Source organism: Stegostoma tigrinum, chromosome 7 (genome assembly GCF_030684315.1).
Source record: "Stegostoma tigrinum isolate sSteTig4 chromosome 7, sSteTig4.hap1, whole genome shotgun sequence".
In the NCBI taxonomy this organism is placed as follows: Eukaryota; Metazoa; Chordata; class Chondrichthyes; order Orectolobiformes; family Stegostomatidae; genus Stegostoma; species Stegostoma tigrinum.
In genome coordinates, this window is record NC_081360.1 from 36254689 (window position 1) to 36273003 (window position 18315).

The 18315-nt window shown below is 39.4% G+C and overlaps 1 protein-coding gene across 5 annotated transcripts in view; it reads left to right on the plus strand.

The window, feature by feature from the left end:
- Positions 1-18315, plus strand: part of hibch (3-hydroxyisobutyryl-CoA hydrolase) — a 119697-nt gene that overhangs the window by 66355 nt on the left and 35027 nt on the right. For all 5 annotated transcript variants that reach the window (XR_009445935.1, XM_048534306.2, XM_048534305.2 and 2 more), the window contains 2 exons: positions 1168-1246; positions 16970-17115. Coding sequence is in view for 4 of the 5 variants with exons in the window: in XM_048534306.2 (XP_048390263.1) it covers positions 1168-1246; positions 16970-17115 (225 nt within the window). In the remaining variant the exon portion in view is untranslated. The remainder of the gene's footprint in view (positions 1-1167; positions 1247-16969; positions 17116-18315) is intronic.

Consider the following 18315-nt stretch of genomic DNA (forward strand, 5'->3'; position numbering starts at 1 on the left):
TACGGTTCTGCATGGTAGACTGGTTAGGTTAGATTTCATAGGATTCATGGAGAGCTAGCCAGTTGAATACAAAATTGGCTTGATGGTAGGAGTCAGAGGGTGCTTGCAGGAGGTTGTAGTTCAGATTGGAGGCCTTTGACCAGCAGTGTACTGCAAGGATTGGCCCTCTGTCATTTATACAAATGATTCGGATGAGGATCAAGACATGGTTAGTAGGTTTGGAGCTGACACCAAAATTGGTGGCGTAGTGAAGAAGGATATCTAAATGTACAGCAGGATCTTGACCAACTGGGCCAGTGGGCTGAGGAATGGTAGATGGAGTTAAATTGGACAAATATGAGGTTTGCGTTTTGATAAGACAAACCAGGGAAGGACTTACGCAGTTAATGGCAGGACCTTCGAGAGTGTTGTTGTTGCTTGAAGAGTCGTGCCACGGGTGGACAGGGTGGTGAGAAAGGCATTTGGCACACTTGCTTTCATTGGTTGGAGCATTGAGTAAGAGAGACGGAATGTCATGTTACAGCTGTACAAGACATTGGTAAAGCCATATTTGGAGTACTGTGTGCAATTTTGGTTGCTCTGCTTTGGGAAGGACCGAAGGGTGTCTTTGCATTCAGCATGACTCTATTAGGAAAGGTTTGGAGGGATATGCACCAGGAGAGGGCAGGTCGGACTAGTTTAGTTTGAGATTATGTTTGGCATGGACTGATTGGACCAAAGGGTTTGTTTCTGTGCTGTATGACTCTGACTCTCTACTGGATCCCTATAGGTGAGAACAACAATTGTAGTTTGTTATATAAGGAAGACTTTGGAGACCTTCACTCATACCTTCACTGCTCTAAAACCACCACCTTTAATTGTTGGAGTTGACCTCTGTTTGCCAGTCCATTACAAGGTTTGATCACTGTCTGCAAAAATTTCCTGACACCACTGTTGTCTTAAATGTCCGGACTTGACTAATGAATAATGATGGAATTATGCTTGCCTCTATTGACACAAGGTCCTAGCTGTTCAAATTCCTATTAAAAATCAATAACGTTGGAAGAATTCTTGGATTTTTTTCATTCTCTTTGAAATATATCAGGGCTGGAGTTGTTGCCTTTGCACAGTTTGGTAATGCATTATGCTTCTGTTTTCCACTAATGACTATTTTCACTTTCTTTTCAGGGTGTTGGCTTATCAGTGCATGGACACTTCCAGGTTGCAACAGAGAAAACACTGTTTGCTATGCCAGAGACAGGAATAGGTAAAACTTGTAAACTTTTCAGAATGTTTAATATATCAAAGTTTCCTGCCTGCTCATACATTTATTTTAGTAGATAAAAATTATACCGAAATAAATATAAAAATATACGTTTAACATTTCATATGCCCCTCAAACCATAGAAATGTTACAGAGCAGAAGGGGTCATTTGGCCCATTTTGTCCGTGTTGACCCAAACACATCCAAATGCCCCTTGTGTTCCCTTCCTCCTGCGCACAGCCTGTAGCTCTGCTTAAGTGCTATAAGCTGCAGAGCACCAACTGCAGTAACCGCTGGTCAAAGGCCTCCAGTCTGAACAGTTACTTTTAGAAGACTGTGCACTTGCGCTCAAGATCTCAAACTTCATTCGTCCTTTTAGTTTATTTCACATTTAGTGTTTGAACTCTGTATACTTATTACCTCACACTTATTAGAATTGAACTCCATCTGTGACTTGCCTGCCCAATCCACCAACTCATATATATCATTTTGAAGCATACAGCTATCCTCTACATTATCCACCATGTGGCTAATATTTGTGTCATCTGCAAATTTCCCAGTTGTGTCCCACATTCAAGTCCAAATCATTAATGTATAAAATAAACAGCAGGGGCCCCAACACCAAGCCCTGCAGAACATCACTTGAAATTGCTATCCATTTGCAAGGGTAACCATCAACCATTACACTTTATTTCCAGCTGTTAAACTTAAATCAGGTTCCCAACTACCCTCTAGGACTCTAATTTAAATATGCAAGTGAATTGTTCTACCTCTTTGTAACAATATGCCACACTAACCACACTGCAGCTGCCACCATAAATGCAAAACTCACTCTTCAAACCCCCACCACCCCAGCCTGTCCTGAACCGTCTCATGGGATCATCATTTGTTATCAGTCTGTTCGAAGAGATATATTTATTTGTGGGAACTATGTCTTTTGGTCCACTTTGGGGTAGATTTTCAATTGAAAATCCTCCTGAACTGTCTCCAGACTGTCAATCAAGGTATACTTCCAAAGACCCAGTCCAGTTTATAGCCGTGCTTGGGATCCAAAGTCGTCATTTTTGTCTTCTACAAATCTAAGAGGAAGACCTAGAAAAGTGCAGCAAGTTTTACATTGTCTTCATGGATCTGTAAGAGGCCTTTGACTCCATTAACCACAAAGCCCTTCAAAAAGTCCTCTGTGGTTGTCTAGTAAAGGTTATGTGTAACCTGCAACTCTGCTGGCATACTGTCATTGAAGCCGTTTTTTGTAATGGATGCAGACTTAGCCCTTTCATTATCTAGACCAACTTCTACTGACTTTTGGAATTCATTCGTGGCCAACCTTCTACAAGGAGCCAAAATTGAGTTTTGACTTAACAGGATGCTTTTCAGCTTAAATTGGCTGAGAACCAAGACTCAGCTGAGCTCTAACACATTCAAGACTTAAAGTATGCTGACAACTGTGTGGTTATGACCCACACTGCAAACAACATTCAGACCCACCCTCTGTCTCTTTACCTCTACAAAGAGGTTTGTCTGTGGCTCGACAATAGCAAGATCAAAATTCTCAATCGGGCCTCCCCCAAACAATTATGTGAACATACAACATAAGGTGTTAATATTGAGATGAAAGAGCAGAGATTGAAATTGATTTTTATCCAGAGCACTCCTTGAAACTTTCTGAAGGGGTACTTTGTTGTTTTTATTTTCAGTCTGTTTTGGTTTCCAGATGACCCTTTTTCGCTCTCACTAATTCATTGATTAGGTGATACAGTGAAGTATCTGCTGCACTTGCCTATTGAATTATCTCCACTTTGAGAGAGGCAAAACTATTGTGAAATTAATGCAATGAAATTGGGATACAATAATACTGAAAATTTTAAGCACTGGTAAGAATGGACTCGATGGGCCGAATGGCCTTGCTTCCATTCCTGTGTCTTATGGTCTAATTTTAGATTGAATTCCAACACAACCACCTCATCTACAAAAGATTATGTTGTACTTGAAGAACTCAATGAATTAAAATTCGTTGTTTAGGCCTAAGTTTTATAGTTTGGTTTTTTTTTTAAAATGAAAGCATTCAATATTAGAATTTGAAGAAATTCCATTTTAGTTATGCTCCTTTCAAAAAAAATTGTCAAAAATGCCAACATGTCTGCAAATTAAAATGCAATTTGTTTAATGGAAAACTAAATTCTATTCTCTACTAACAACAAATAATAATCTGCAGCCTTCATAAGTAAATGCTCATGTCTTACAATTTTTCCAATTGTGGAGAATGGAGGTAGGAAATAAGCTACTTATGGTCCATTACACAATTTTTCCACTTTTATGGACTCTGGTATTAACAAAAGCTTATTTGATTTTGCTGCATGATTCATCTTAATCGAGATTGTCAGTTTCGTCTTGGTTCTGATCCTTTCTCAATTATGTTTTCAATTGTGGTATCAACCCTTTGACATTAAGTGACCTAGTTTGAACTCTCTGAAGAATTTTCACCTAAAAATGAAATAAATTTCAGCTCCGTTTTGGTGCACACAGCTTAGTGGATTTATTTTATAACATTCTGTTCTCTAAGATGTGTTTGGCAGGATCTTTAGTGCTTCACTTAGAAAGATAAATGCAACTAAACATCTTGTAACTTGCAGCTGAATTTTAAACATTGCAAAATGCCATTAACTTTATGAGTCAATGGTTTCTAGACTTTATTCAGGGCATCCTTTGTAGCATGCTAGTTTAATATTTTGACCCCTTTAAGTGACCAAATATCATACACATTTTACAAATAATAGACATAAACAAACTATTTATCTAAAAGTGTTACTCATCATTCAGTTGATGGATAATTTCCTTTTTAGACCATGGGTGTCAACTTTTAAAAATGTTGGTAATTATTTGAATTGTTTTATGCACAAAAACATTGACAAAAATGGTAAGCAGGGTTAGTGAGTGTGGTACGGTTTACATCTGTACTCTGCTGGGACTAGTATCCTGGTACATCGTACATAGGGCAGTAAAGACTGTTCTCAATTAAATAATGGGGTGAGGGATCAAGTTTGGGAAGATGAGATAAATTGAGTAGAGAAAACAAGATGATAATCAGGATGATGATGATCATAGCCTGAGAGGAAAGGTCAAAATTTGCAAATCACAGTACACCAACCCAGTCAGTTAGTACCCCATTTGTCTGCTTTTGGTCATCAGTAAAGTAATGGAAGGTGTCATCAACCTATTACGCAGCACAGCAGCTGCTCAGCAATAACCTGCTCAGTGATGCCCAGCTTGGGTTCCACCATGGCCACTTAGTTCCTGATCTTATTACAGTCTTGATTCAAACATGAACAAAAGACCTGAATTCCAGGGGTAAGGTGAAAGTGACAGTCCTTGTCATCAAAGCTGCATTTGACTGAGTATGGGATCAACAAGCCCTAGCAAAACTGGAATCAGGTGGGTATCGGAGGCAAACTCTCGAGTGGTTAGAATCATACCTGGCACGTGGGAAGATGGATTTGGCTGTTGGAGGTCAGTCATTCAGGGCTAGGACATCTCTGTAAGAGTCCCAGATGGTGTGGAGCTTTCCGAGTATTGTTGGAACTGCAACCATCCAGACAAATGGGGGAGTATTCCACTGCACTCCTGACTTGTGCCTTGTAGATGGTAGACAGGCTTTGGGAGTCAGGAGGTCAGTTACTAACCTCTGGCCTGCCCTTGTAGCCATTGTGTATACGTGGTGAGCCCTTTTGAGTTTTTGGTCTTTAGTAACCCGCAGGATATTGATAGTGGGGAATTCAGTGATGTTAGCACCATTCCATGTCAAAAAGCGGTGATTAGATGGACTCTTACTGGTGATGGCCATTGTCTGGCATTTGTGTGGCGTGAATGTTACTTGCCACTTGTCAGCCCAAATCTAGATATTGTGCAGAGCTTGTGGCATTTGAACTTGGACTGCATCAGTGTCTAAAGAGTCACAAATGGTGTTGAACATTGTGCAATCATTGCAAACGTCCCTACTTCGGACTTTACAACGAAAGATGCTTGGGCCGAGGATGTTATCCTGAGGAACTCTTGCAGAGATGTCTGAGAGCTGAATGACTGACCTCAGCAGCCAAATCCATCTTCCCATGTGCCAGGTATGATTCTAACCACTCGAGAGTTTGCCTCCAATACCCATGATTCCAATTTTGCTAGGGCTTGTTGATCCCATACTCGGTCAAATGCAGCTTTGATGTCAAGGACTGTCACTTTCACCTCACCTCTGGGATTCCGGTCTTTTGTTCATGTTTGAACCAAGGCTGTAATAAGATCAGGGGCTAGGTGGCCATGGTGGAACCCAAGCTGGGCATTGCTGAGCAGGTGCTGTGCTGCGTAATAGGTTGATGACACCTTCCATTACTTTACTGATGACCAAAAGCAGACAAATGGGGCAGTAATTGGCTGGGTTGGTGTACTTTGATTTGGTGCCCATCCACAAGCATCCACTCCCTCCATCACCAGCGCTCAGTAGCAGCAATGTGCTGTATCTACAAGACGCGCTGCAGAAATTCAACAAACATCCTTAGATACCACCTTCCCAACCCACAACCTCTTCCACCATGAAGGACAAGGGTAGCAGAAACTAGGAACACTATCACCTGCAAGCACCCTTCTAAACTAATCACCATCCTGACTTCCAACTTTGTTGCTGGTCCTTCACTGTTGGGTCAAAGTCCTGGAATTTCCTCCCTAAGGGCATTGTGGGTCAACCTACAGCATGTGGACTGCAGCAGTTCAAGAAGGCAGCTCACCACCACCTTCTGAAAGGCAGCTAGGGATGGGTAATCAGTGCTGGCCAGCCAGCAACGCCCACATCCTATGAGTTGTTTTTAAATGAGATTAATCTGGAGAATACAAAGATAGTAAAAGAACATAGCAGATTGCTCTTTATCTGAATGCATGTAGCATTTGTAACAAAACAGTTGTGTTGACTGTGCAGATAGAAACAAATATGTACGATCAGGTAGCCATAACACAGACGTGGCTGCAAACTTGAGTAGAGATTATAAATAGTAGAGATAGGAAGTTGCTTGTGTGTGTGGCAGATAGGCTTCCAAACAGTAACCAAACTGTAGGACAGTGTACACAGAAAGAAATAATAGGGGCTAATCATAAAGGAATGTTCATGAACACTATGTCAATTAATGTAGATTGGATGAATCAGATTGGCAAATTTAGATTGATGAGTTCATAGTGTACTTGGGACTGTTTCTTAGAGCAGCGTGTTTTGAAGACAGTCAGAGATCAGCTTTACTCCATGTGGTCATTACCTCACAATGAAGCCATCCCGAGACAACAGTGATCATAAAATGATTGACTTTGAATTAGTTTGAAGGAGAACAATGCACATTGATGGATAGTATTTTAAACTTAGCTTAGAGCAATTATAAGGGCATGAAGACAGGGCTGACTAAAATGAACTGGGAAATTTGTTCATGGAATAAGTCAGTAAAGATTTAGATCATGCATTTGATGATAGATTTTAGGATGCTCAGAATGGGCGCATTCCAGTGAGAAAGCAAGACTCCAAGTATAGAGTGTACCATCTGTGAGCAATTAGGAAGTTAAAGTTACAGTGGTATCAAATTGAAAGTAAAATCATCTCATCCCACCAAGATGTGTAGCAAGTCAGATGTGTAGACAAGGTATAAATGGCTGTAAATAATGACGATTAAGGGAGTGGGCAAAAAATCAGTGGATGATGTATACTGTAGGAAACTACAAAATTGTTCACTTTAGCAGGAAGAACAGAAAAGCAGCATATTATTTAAATGGAGAGAGATTGCAGAGCTTTGAGGTGGAGAAGGATTTGGGCTTCCTGAAACACACAGTTAGTGTGTACTTAGAGCAAGTGATTAGGAAGGTAAATGGAATGTTATTGTAAGGGGAAATTCAGTGTAAAAAGTAGGGATGGCTTGCTACAATTGTGCAGGGTGTTTGTGAGACCATGTTTGGAGTACTCTCTACAAATTGGTCTCCATATTTAAGAAATTATATAAATGTGTTAGGGTCAATTCAGAGAAGTTTGCTTGAATGATATATTGTATGGGGGGTTTATGTTGAGAGGAGAAGTTGAACAGGCACAAGCCTGTATTCATTGGAGTTTCAGATGAACTTATTGAGACAAGCTCAGACAATTTTACAGGGAGGATGCTAAAGGGATGGTTAATCTTGTAGAAGAGACTAGAAGTAGGGGTCACTGTTTAAAAAGAATGGACCTTCCTTTCAAAAAGAAATTAAGAGAAATTTCGCATTTCAGAGGGCTGAGAGTTTTGGAAGTCTGTTTCCCCAATGGTGGAGACAGAGACAGCAGTAGAGGTAAACAGATTCTTTACTAACATGCGAGTCAGAGACCATTGGGGGTAGATGGCAAGGTGAAGTTCAGTCGACAATCAAATCAACTATGATCTTGAATGGTGGAGCAGGCTTGAGGGGCCAAATGGTGCCCTCCTGCTTCTAAGTTGTATGTTTGTAAAACTTTGATTTAATTCTATTGAGCGATGAAGTTCCACTTCCACAAAGGTAAGTTCAAGCAAATGTTGTTGAAATCCTGACAGCCCTGGCTGACATGTTCAGTAATTCTGGCCATATTTGTATTGAAAACACTGCTCATTGCTTTCATTGGAACTCAATCTTGAATCTTCCAGCTGTTGAGGCTTACAGGAAGTTTGCTGATTCTTTTATTGAGTAATCTTGGTGTTTGTGAACTGTAGAGAAATTTGTGAAAGGGAAGCAGAGCCATCTCTAGCTTTCCCGCATTAGAAGATAATCATGTAATAGCCTCAGCAGTTCAGTTAGTTGTTGCTCACTCTCCCCTTTAACACCGTCCTGCAACTGTGGTTCATTCATTATCAAGAATGTTATAGGACACTTATGATTTTTCGCCAACAGGTCATATGTCAGTACATTGTGACTAGATAATCCTGTGTAGATTTATTAAGCTACTGTGCAGTTGGCACGTCTTTTCTGTGATGTGGAGGTGTTGGATTTGGGTGGGCAAGGTCAGAAATCACATGACACCAGGTTATAATCCAACAGGTTTATTTTAAAACACAAGCTTTCGGAGCCTCGTTCCTCCTTCAGGTGATGTTGTTTTCCTCAAAACATGCATCTAAGATTCCAGGTTTGCTTTCCTGTTTCACTCAATTTTGTCTTGGACATTGCAGATGCTTGGTCTGAGCTCTTGAAGGCCAGAGTTTGCCTAGCTGAGAGGGCCATGCCTTGTCATACAGTAAGTGAGAGAATGGAAATTAACAGTCTGCTAAGAATAATTTATTCTTGGAGTGAAATTCAAAGATATGTGTTGAGACCTATCCGTGAGACAGGTGTTCAGTCTTCATGTGGGACAGTTGATCAATATGCTCGCTTCATGCTTCCAAGATAGAGTGGAAAGAATTCTGCAATCCACAGGTTGAACATTTATAAAATTTATTATCCTCATTGCATTGTCTAGCACCTGCTTCAAGTTGATGGGCATATTTTTGGCAAAGAGTGCTTTTCTATGTATAGAGCAATGCATTCACATCATTTTGGGACTTCTGTGATGTGTGTCTCTGTTCCATCATTCCTCTGAGTGTGACTTTGTGCCAACAGGGCACATGCCAGAAAATTGTGACTAGATAATCCCATGTTGATTTATTCAGCTACCATGCAAATGGAAAGTCTTTTCTCATGCTATTTTGCTTGGCACTGACTGGAAACAAAATGTCTTCCTCTGCACCTAAATAAGTTCTCCTGAGGTAGTCAGCCATCAGCTGTAGCATATCGATGGTAGAGCAGATGTGGCTTTCCATCATGCTGAAAGACATTCTAGGCTGAATGAAAACAGCATATTGAAAAAGGTTAAAAATAATTGCATAGAAACCAGCAGAAAGAGCAAGGCCAGAGGGTATGATTTAAATATTTCAGAGATCATCACATAAAAGGAAAGGAAGCATATCTAGTATGGGGAAGGCAGTGCTCTAACTGCAAAAAGTTGAATCACTCTGCATGCAAGTACTTAGCTAGAAATAAACACCCTAAGTCTACAAAGTTGGTTGCTGGGGAGATGTCAGCCAATGGTTGTGACATCATTCAACAGGTTGGTATCATCAGGTCTAAAATTGATAAGTGCTTCGTTACCGTTAGAGTGATGTCTACAAAGGAGACCCTCAAGTAAATGTGAAGCTTTGGATAGACGTCTGTCATGAAACAGTACAAGCTTCACAGACCTGTGTGAAGTACCTCAAGGTGGTGACCTGAAACTGAGTCCCTTGCAACTGAGCATGAAGCTACCTGCTGAAAGAACCTTGTGCCAAGAAGACACATTGAGGTGAGAGCCCAATGCAGTATGAAGACCCAGAGCTCCAGAGAGTAGATGTTCAGCAGAATTTGTTCATTTCAGTTGAAGCAAGTCTAAAACTTAGACTAGTAATCCTAAATATATCAGAATGAGTTGTAAGCATTTTCTATACCGATAAGCCATTGACCACAGGACACATCCATGAAAGCTGTAGAAGCTTCTAAAATTACCTGCTAAAAACTGCACTTTTAAGCAGCTGATGGCACAACAACCTGATAGCTTCTGTTTTAACCTTTGGCCAAATTGCATTTCCTTAATACAACTTTTTCAGTTCAAAATACACGTTAAAGACTTGTAGAAGGTGTCCAGACCTACAGCCAACAACTTCAATGAAAATATATAATGGTTATAGCTTTCAGGATGATACAAGTGATTCCAGGAAACTTCTCCCCCAATCTGCTGACCTCTCTTAGCCTGGCCAAGAGGGCAGTGTGATCTGGGAAGGCACTCAGAGTAAAGCATTTCCAAACCTCCAGGATTTCGCTAGAGTTTTCAGGAAATAAAGAGTAATATGCAGAACAAACTTGGATTTCCTTTCATTCCGTATCTTTTATTATTTAATCTCTCCAGCCTTTTACCTTATCCCAGACCTTCCTCTTACATTCTTCCTCCCCTGCCTCCATTCGACAGCAAATAAGCCATGACTTTCCTACCCTTCTAAGTAAGAGTCATATTAGATTTTAGAATGTGACTGCCATTTAAAAGTTGGATGTTTTAAGTGATGATCACTGTTAATTTTGGAACCTTGTGTGTAAGCCAAAAAGTGAATTTATGAAAAATGTTTGGGGCTGTCTTGCAGTTCTCTGGGAATTTAATCTCAAATAACAGAAGGAAAGTGTTCCAGTCTTTCAGTATGTAAAAGTGCTGTTCCAACTGGAACTTTCTGATTCACCTGAGAAATAATGCATAACTTTTGAATTAACTCTTGAATTGTTCAGTTGAGAAGGCATCAGTTTGAGTTTCTGCATTAAGGGGTACACTTTGTGAAACTGTTAAATCATCTGATTGCTTTTAAAGATAATGGGAACTGCAGATGCTGGAGATTCCAAGATAATAAAATGTGAGGCTGGATGAACACAGCAGGCCAAGCAGCATCTCAGGAGCACAAAAGCTGACGTTTTGGGCCTAGACCCTTCTTCAGAGAGGGGGATGGGGGGAGGGAACTGGAATAAATAGGGAGAGAGGGGGAGGCGGACCGAAGATGGAGAGTAGGCGAAGGCGGCGGAAAAACTGCTCTATGTCCGACATAGAGCAGTTTTTCCGCCGCCTTCGCCTACTCTCCATCTTTGGTCCGCCTCCCCCTCTCTCCCTATTTATTCCAGTTCCCTCCCCCCATCCCCCTCTCTGATGAAGGGCCTAGGCCCGAAACGTCAGCTTTTGTGCTCCTGAGATGCTGCTTGGCCTGCTGTGTTCATCCAGCCTCACGTTTTATTATCTTGATTGCTTTTAAACTTTAGTTTAAAAAAACTTCAACTTTTAAAGAAGTCACTGAAATCTAATCTTCTCTATGTCAGGAGATTGGTGTTTTCAAAATAAAAGAAATTCTGCTTAGCAGCTATGGCATGTGCATGTGTTATGTATGGCAAGATTCATCATGACTTATGTTATTGGCCAATATTTGGCTGCAGTCAGGGTCTAATTTAATTATAATGCACACTATTTCTCAGTAACTGTCAAATTTTCAGTAATTTGTGAGAGTTAGTTCCCAGTGTGAATTTCTCAATATCAATAACTGTTTATCACTTACAGTATGACTGTTTGTTTGTGTCTGGTTTTGGTTTCCACCAGTTTTTGAAGATATCCGTTATAGATATCTTTTTCAGTTTTTAGGAAGAGGTGTGTGTAAGCAACATTGAAGTTCTCTTATATAAAATTGAAACAAAATACTGGAAATGCCCAGGTAAGAGAGAAAGAGAGGAACCTTTCATCAGAATATACAATGAAGATCTCTGTGTGTAACAATTTATCAGGTGAAATACAATTTTTAAATCCTCATTTGCTACCCACTGCATGAGATTGTCAAAGTCCCAAATCTCTCCAGGAAAGGAATAAAGTGGATGATAAGAGTGAATTTACTAAAATCCTGAAATTAAATTCCAAATTCGTTGTCGTTGTCTTTTTTTTAATTTTGAAAATGCTTTCACAGTGATACGTCTCTCTTCGTTTCTGTTTTCGGGAATATTCTATTTGTCCTTGTATTTAGTTGGATTTCCTGTACTTTTGTTGGTGATAACAGCAAAGACTTGTTCAAAGAACATTTTAAAATCCAAAAGAATTGACTCCTGATGTAACTTATAAAATAATCTGAAAACAAATAAACTTATTAAAGGATAAGGAATAAAAAACAAAAGGAATGTGGAGGCAAGCGTACCTTACCATTAACTTATGGCATGTTTCCCAGGATCAAAACCCTGATATGCACCTGGAGGTGGCAAAATGCATCAAGAAATTAGGATTTATATTATTATAAATATGCCTTAGATGAGCATGATGAAATTCGGAAAATATGGACTACATTTTGTAATGCTTTTGCATGTAACAGTAACTGAATGTGTGGCAAAAATATTGGGGCTACTGCCATTTCAGGGCAATGAATGGGCACTTACTTGCTGGATGTGATATGACCATGCTGGGTTCCCCTATATTTTTAACTGAAATATATCATGTCTTTTGTGTGTTGATAGGCAATCTTAGAAAACTGGCTGATACAGATCTTCAAGATTGAAATGTTTGGCAAAAAGTACAACATAGAAATTGGAGTGATGAAATGGAAAAGTTAAAAACAATGTCAGCAATATGACAGAATCACCAGTTCCAGTTCTTCTTGTACTGGAGATGTAACACACACTATTTCTGTGATAACAATGAAGATCTAAAATATTTTAAATATGAACAAGTGTAAAGCTGCTAAGAGTTTACCGAATACTCTGCAAGTTCATTTTCCAGCCTAAGATATTACCAATTGCAGGATTAGCAAGATTAAAAAAAAATACTTTTAAAAGAAATTAAAAGCTCTGATTCAGCTCTTCATCCGAGTGTATTTGGCACATATTAGCTGCCTTCTGTGGATAATGGTCCACCAGAATTATCTCCTTCAACCTTGTGGCTTTCCAGCTCTTTCTGTTCCTTTTTAAGACTTTTGTTACAACCCTCTTAAATCTATTATTTTGGTTATCCGTACTTTTTTTTTGAGTTGGGGTCTATCTTTTTCTTATCCTCTACTAATTCTTTTGGAATGTTTTCTGTGTAAATGTCAATTATGTAAATGCAAGATTGTTGTTATTCATTTTTCATATCAATAACTTTCTCTGCTTCTCAGACTTCATCTCCATAAAAAATAAGACACGAGACCAGGAGTACACCATTTGACTCCTCAATCCTCCTCAACTATTTAAGAAGATCATGACTAGTCTTAAAAGCAAAACATGGCAGACTTGCTTTTGGTTCCTAGGCAAGGTTCCTCTTCAAAAGAACTCAGCACCTAATTGGGGCACCATGAGATCATGACGTGAGGGAGCCTCCTGTCGATGTTGACCCTGTGCCCCTCAATTTGTGAGCCCCGTACCATCCTCTCATACCTCTGTCCTGGAACCTTCAGCAATCCTAGGCGCCTCTCTGGGGTCATGGTCGGGTGTCACTGGTTCCACTGGTGGTTATGACTTGTGTCAGCTCTGGTAAATCCCACTTTTGTGTCCTCATCACAGTTTGCTTTGCTATGTTTATTTGTGCTGTCAGTAAATTTGACTGCAACATAGTCAGTCTCTTCACTTCAATCATTAGTATAGTTTGTAAACAGTTGAGGCCCCAGCATTGACTCCTGTGGCACGTCCATATTTCCAGTTTGCCAGCTTGAAGATGACTCATTTGTCATTACTTTCCATTTTCTGTAACCTAATCAATCCACTACCGATGCTGTTATGTTACCACAAGCAGCCTGGGCTCTCTATGTAGTAACATTTTGTGTGGCACATTATTAAATGCTTTTTTGGAAATCCTAATGTCACAATGTCTTCTGGTTCCCCTTCTTCTAGACTACTTGTCAGATCCAAAAAATACTATGCAAAACTATCAAACATGTTTTCTTTTCATGTAATCAAATGCTTTCACTGTGATTGTGTAATGATTTTGACTAGCTGCTCCTATCTTCTTAATGAAGTGCAATATTTTCCCAATGACAGTTTAGGCTAACAGCCAAAGGTTTTGTACTTGCTGTCTTATCCCTTTCTGAAATTGGGATATCCCAATCTTTTGGAATTTTTCCAGGATTGAAGGAATTTTTAAAAATACAACCAATGCAGCAGCTATTTCTGAAGCCACTTGTTTTAGCACCCTAGTACTTGTCAGCATTTAGTTCCATAAGTTTGCCTGGTACTTTTTTTTTAATGATAAAGGTTGTTAGATGTCCCTCTCTCTCTCAACTCCTTTCTTTTCAACTATTACAGGGTTGTGTTTTAGTGTCTTCTCAGTTATTTTTTTAACCAGCCCACTCAAAGATGTTTCTACACACCTCTGGCACAGGTGGGACTTGAGCCATTGAGCCAAGGCCTCCTGGCTCAGAAATAGGGATGCTCCCCCATACCACAAGAACAGTCATAGCTTCTATCAAGAGAAAGAGTGCAGGATATTTGTTCAAACTCTTTGACATTTCCTTGTTTTCCATTCACAATTCTAAGGGATGTTTATATACTTTAACTACTCTCTTCTGTTTAAATTATTCAAATAGTCTATTCGAATCACAGAATTCTTAGAGTGTGGAAACAGGCCCTGCGGCCCAACAAGTCCACACCGCTCCTCAAGCATCCCACCCAGACCCATCTCTCTATAACCCACCTAATCTACACATCCCTGAACACTCTGGGAAATTTAGCATGGCCAGTTCACCTAACCTGCACATCTTTGGACTGTGGGAGGAGACTGGAATACCCAGAGGAAACGCACGCAGACATGGGGAGAATGTACAAACTCCACCCACACAGTTGCCTGAGAGTGGAATCGAACCGGAGTCTCTGGTGCTGTGAGGCAGCAGTGCTAGCCATTTGAACCACTGTGCTGTCTGTAATTATATCCCATTTTTTATTTCTTGCAAATTTACTCTCATCTATTTTCTTCCAGTGTGAAGTGTATTCAAATTGTGTCTCTTAAATATCAAAACAGCTGTAAATGGCACTAATCTACATACAACCTTAGCCAAAAAATTTAAGTTAAATTGTTTGGACTGTCTGTCAAGAAAGTAACATGATGTGTGATGTTTTTATGTGCCATAAACTTCTTTCAATATTTTCCTATCAAGTGCAATGGAATTTTCATGATGTAGATTTCTTAAGTTTCTTGTAGTTTAACATTATCTTATAGCTACTTGTACTTCCTGTGTGTGAAACACCAAAAATAACTGTGTTTGCGTGGGTTTTTGATATAACTGTGTTCTATTTAAATGGATATAGATAAGTTAGTGGAACGGGCAGACAGATGGCACATGAAATGAAATGCAATGAATTGTGAAGTTATTAATTTTGATAGAAAGGACATGGAGAGATTGTATAACATTATCGGTACAGCTCTTGGAGATTAAGAAACAGAAGTACCTGGGTGAATATGTGTAAAGGGCATTAAAGATGGCAGGATAGGTTGATAGAATGGTTAATAAAGCATACAGTACCCTGAACTTCATTGAAAGCAGAATATAAAAGAAATAAGATAGTGTTGTATTTGTCTTAGTCACCATTTCAGCTTTAGCTGGAATGTTTTGTTTAATTCTGCGCACCAAACTGTAGGAAGGACATGAACATGTTGGTGTAGGTGCACAAAAGATTGACAACAATGATTCCAGCAATGACAAATTTCATTTATAAAGATAGTTTGGAAAAGTTAGGACTGTTTTCTTTTTGAGGAGAGAAAGCTGAGAAGAGATTTGATAGAGGCATTCAAAATCATGAGGGGTATGAGCAGGGTGGGTTTGGAGAAACTGTTTCAAATCATGAAAGGATCAATGAGCAGACACAGATTTAATTAAGTAACAAAAGGAGCAAAAATGAAAAAAGGAATAGCTGTTTCACAAAGTGGTTAGGATCTGGAATGCTTTGCCCGACAGTGTAGTGAAAGTAAGGTCAATCAACACATTCAGCCGGAAATTAGATAGTTATCTGAAAAGGAAGAATGTGCATGGGTACGGGAGTAGGCAGAATGAGTGGTTCAGTGATAATTAGGCAGAAGCACATTGTCATGAGTTTAGAAATGACCGATCTTTGCAAATGAGTATCTTGTCCACAGGCAACAATGTGTTGATTGCATTCTGAGGTTGAAAATATATAGGCTGTTCTGAATGGTGGTTGAGCAGAGAGATGAAGATGGCAAGAATAAGATGACAACACTGAAGGAGGAAATTACAGCTGATGCAGGCCTAGGTGTCACCTGAATATCTAACAACCCATGCATTGGGAGAGATGAAAAGAGCTGGTGCAGAAGTGGAAGTGACTGTCACCACAGTACATGTGGAATCCATCCCTATGTATATGAATGAAATCATCAAATAATTGTGAAGTAGAGGCCAAGGATTCTTGTGGAAATATTACTGGTAGAGATGTTCTGACTGTGACTGGAACCAAATGAGAGTGCTCTCACTGGAAGAAAATCGTTAAAGGAGGGTGGTGAGGCCAGTTGTGACCAAAACTACTTCTTTAAAAAAAAACAAGGAAGAATAATTCAGCACGGTCGTAGTCAACAGACCCCATCGGTTATGACTTTGTTTCGGACCGTTTTGATGCTGTGGCAGTGACCTAATTAGAACATACCGAAAGGGTAGGATCAGCATGTACTTGGGCACTGACAACACAATCAAGGAACTTCGAGGAGAGTGGGATATTAGAGATCCAGCAATAATTTGTAAAGCAAAAGAGTGGGCAAGTAGGAGCTTTTTCAGAAGAAAGTTAATGATGGTGGTTTTAAAAGAATAAAGGATAACATCCAAGGAAGAAATCGCTTTCAAAGTTTACTGTTATGAATACTAGGAATGTGAATTAGTTGGAATTTGCATATATCATATGGGAAGAAATTAGAGATACTCTTGAATTCAGATAGAGGGTAAGGGGGAGACTATGGAGAGGTTTTGCATGGTGAATAGGGAAGGTGAGGGGAAGCGGCAAAGTCAGTGGATTGATGGACCCAATCACAAAACAGGAAAGAAAAGTTTGCAATTTAATGATAGAAGTCAGAATGTTGAAGTTGAACCTCTTTGCTTTAAGATTAATAAGCTGTACAATTTTAGCTTCAGTTGCATAACATTTCAAAGTTTCAAAGTAACTCTGGAATTTTCTTCAATTATGTGATTGCCAAGTTGACTGCAAGTTCAAGTAACATGTATTTGTAAACAGGTCTGTTTCCAGATGTAGGAGGAGGTTTCTTCTTGCCAAGACTGGAAGGGAAACTTGGATTGTACCTTGCCTTAACAGGATTTAGAATTAAAGGACGAGATGTGCATCAAGCTGGAATTGCTACTCATTTTGTGAAGTCTGATAAGGTATCCTTGTTTCTATGCTGCATCTATAGACTATTGCACACAGCAATAACTGGCTAAAGTTAACTAATGCTATCAGATAGTGGTCATCTTATTTTCTTTGAATATCGAGGGTAATAATAACTACAGTTCTGTCATCAAAGTTGGCAATTCACACACATTACTTGAGGGAAATAAAGCGGTTTTGACTCAGTGTCTGCAATAAGCACAGTTGTGGAGTAGAGTTCACTGAACGTACTAAATTTTATAAAGATAAACAACCACAACTTTTGTCTCAAAATCTGAAATTTAGTCTCAGTTTTTCTTTATTTGTAAACTTTGAAAAAAATACACTGGATTTAATGGTCCTTGACTGCAGAATAATGGATCATGGGATCTGTGTTTATGTTGGCAGTAAAATTGTTTGTATATTAACAGAGCACACAACTCTAGTGACACGTGACTTTGACATTTTTTTTCAACTAATTCAAACCGAGCAACAACTTTAAATATGGTAGAAGCTAGCATGTAGTCTAAATGTTAAAAATCTGGGGTCATTCTTGAACAACCAATCTCTCTAAAGAGAGAATATAACATCAGAATGTGCCAAAGAACTTCCCCTTTAAAATGTTGTATGTTAGGAAATGCAATAGACAATTTGTGTGTGGCAAGATCCATATAAATAAAGACAATCAAAGATTTTCTATCACTGGAAGACCCAATTTGGCCCATTTCATCTGTGGTATCCAAAAGATAGCCTTCTAGACTAATCCCAGTTTTCAGCTCTTAATCTGTAGTCCTGTGGGTTACAGCACTTCAGTTTCACAGCCAAGTATCTTTTAAAAAAATTTTGCAGATTAGTATACAGGAGTATAGCAAATAAGCTGGAAAGCTATATTGAACATTGTAGTTTATTGTGAGGAGAATCGAATACAAGAGTAGGGAATTTATGCTTCAGCTATATAGAGCATGGGTGAGACTGCATCTGGAGTGGTGGGTACAGAACTGCACGCGGTACTAACGGAAGGTTTAGTGTGTTGGAAGTAGTTCAGAGAATGTTGGATAGACTAAAAGCTGGAATGAGCTGATTGCCTTATGGGGAAAGGCTAGGTCGACTATACTGTATCATCTGGAGATTAGAAAAGTTGGAGGTGACTAAATTGAAACATAAAATCCTGAGGGGACTTTCCTGGGTGGATGTTGAAAGGATGTTTCTTTTTGAGA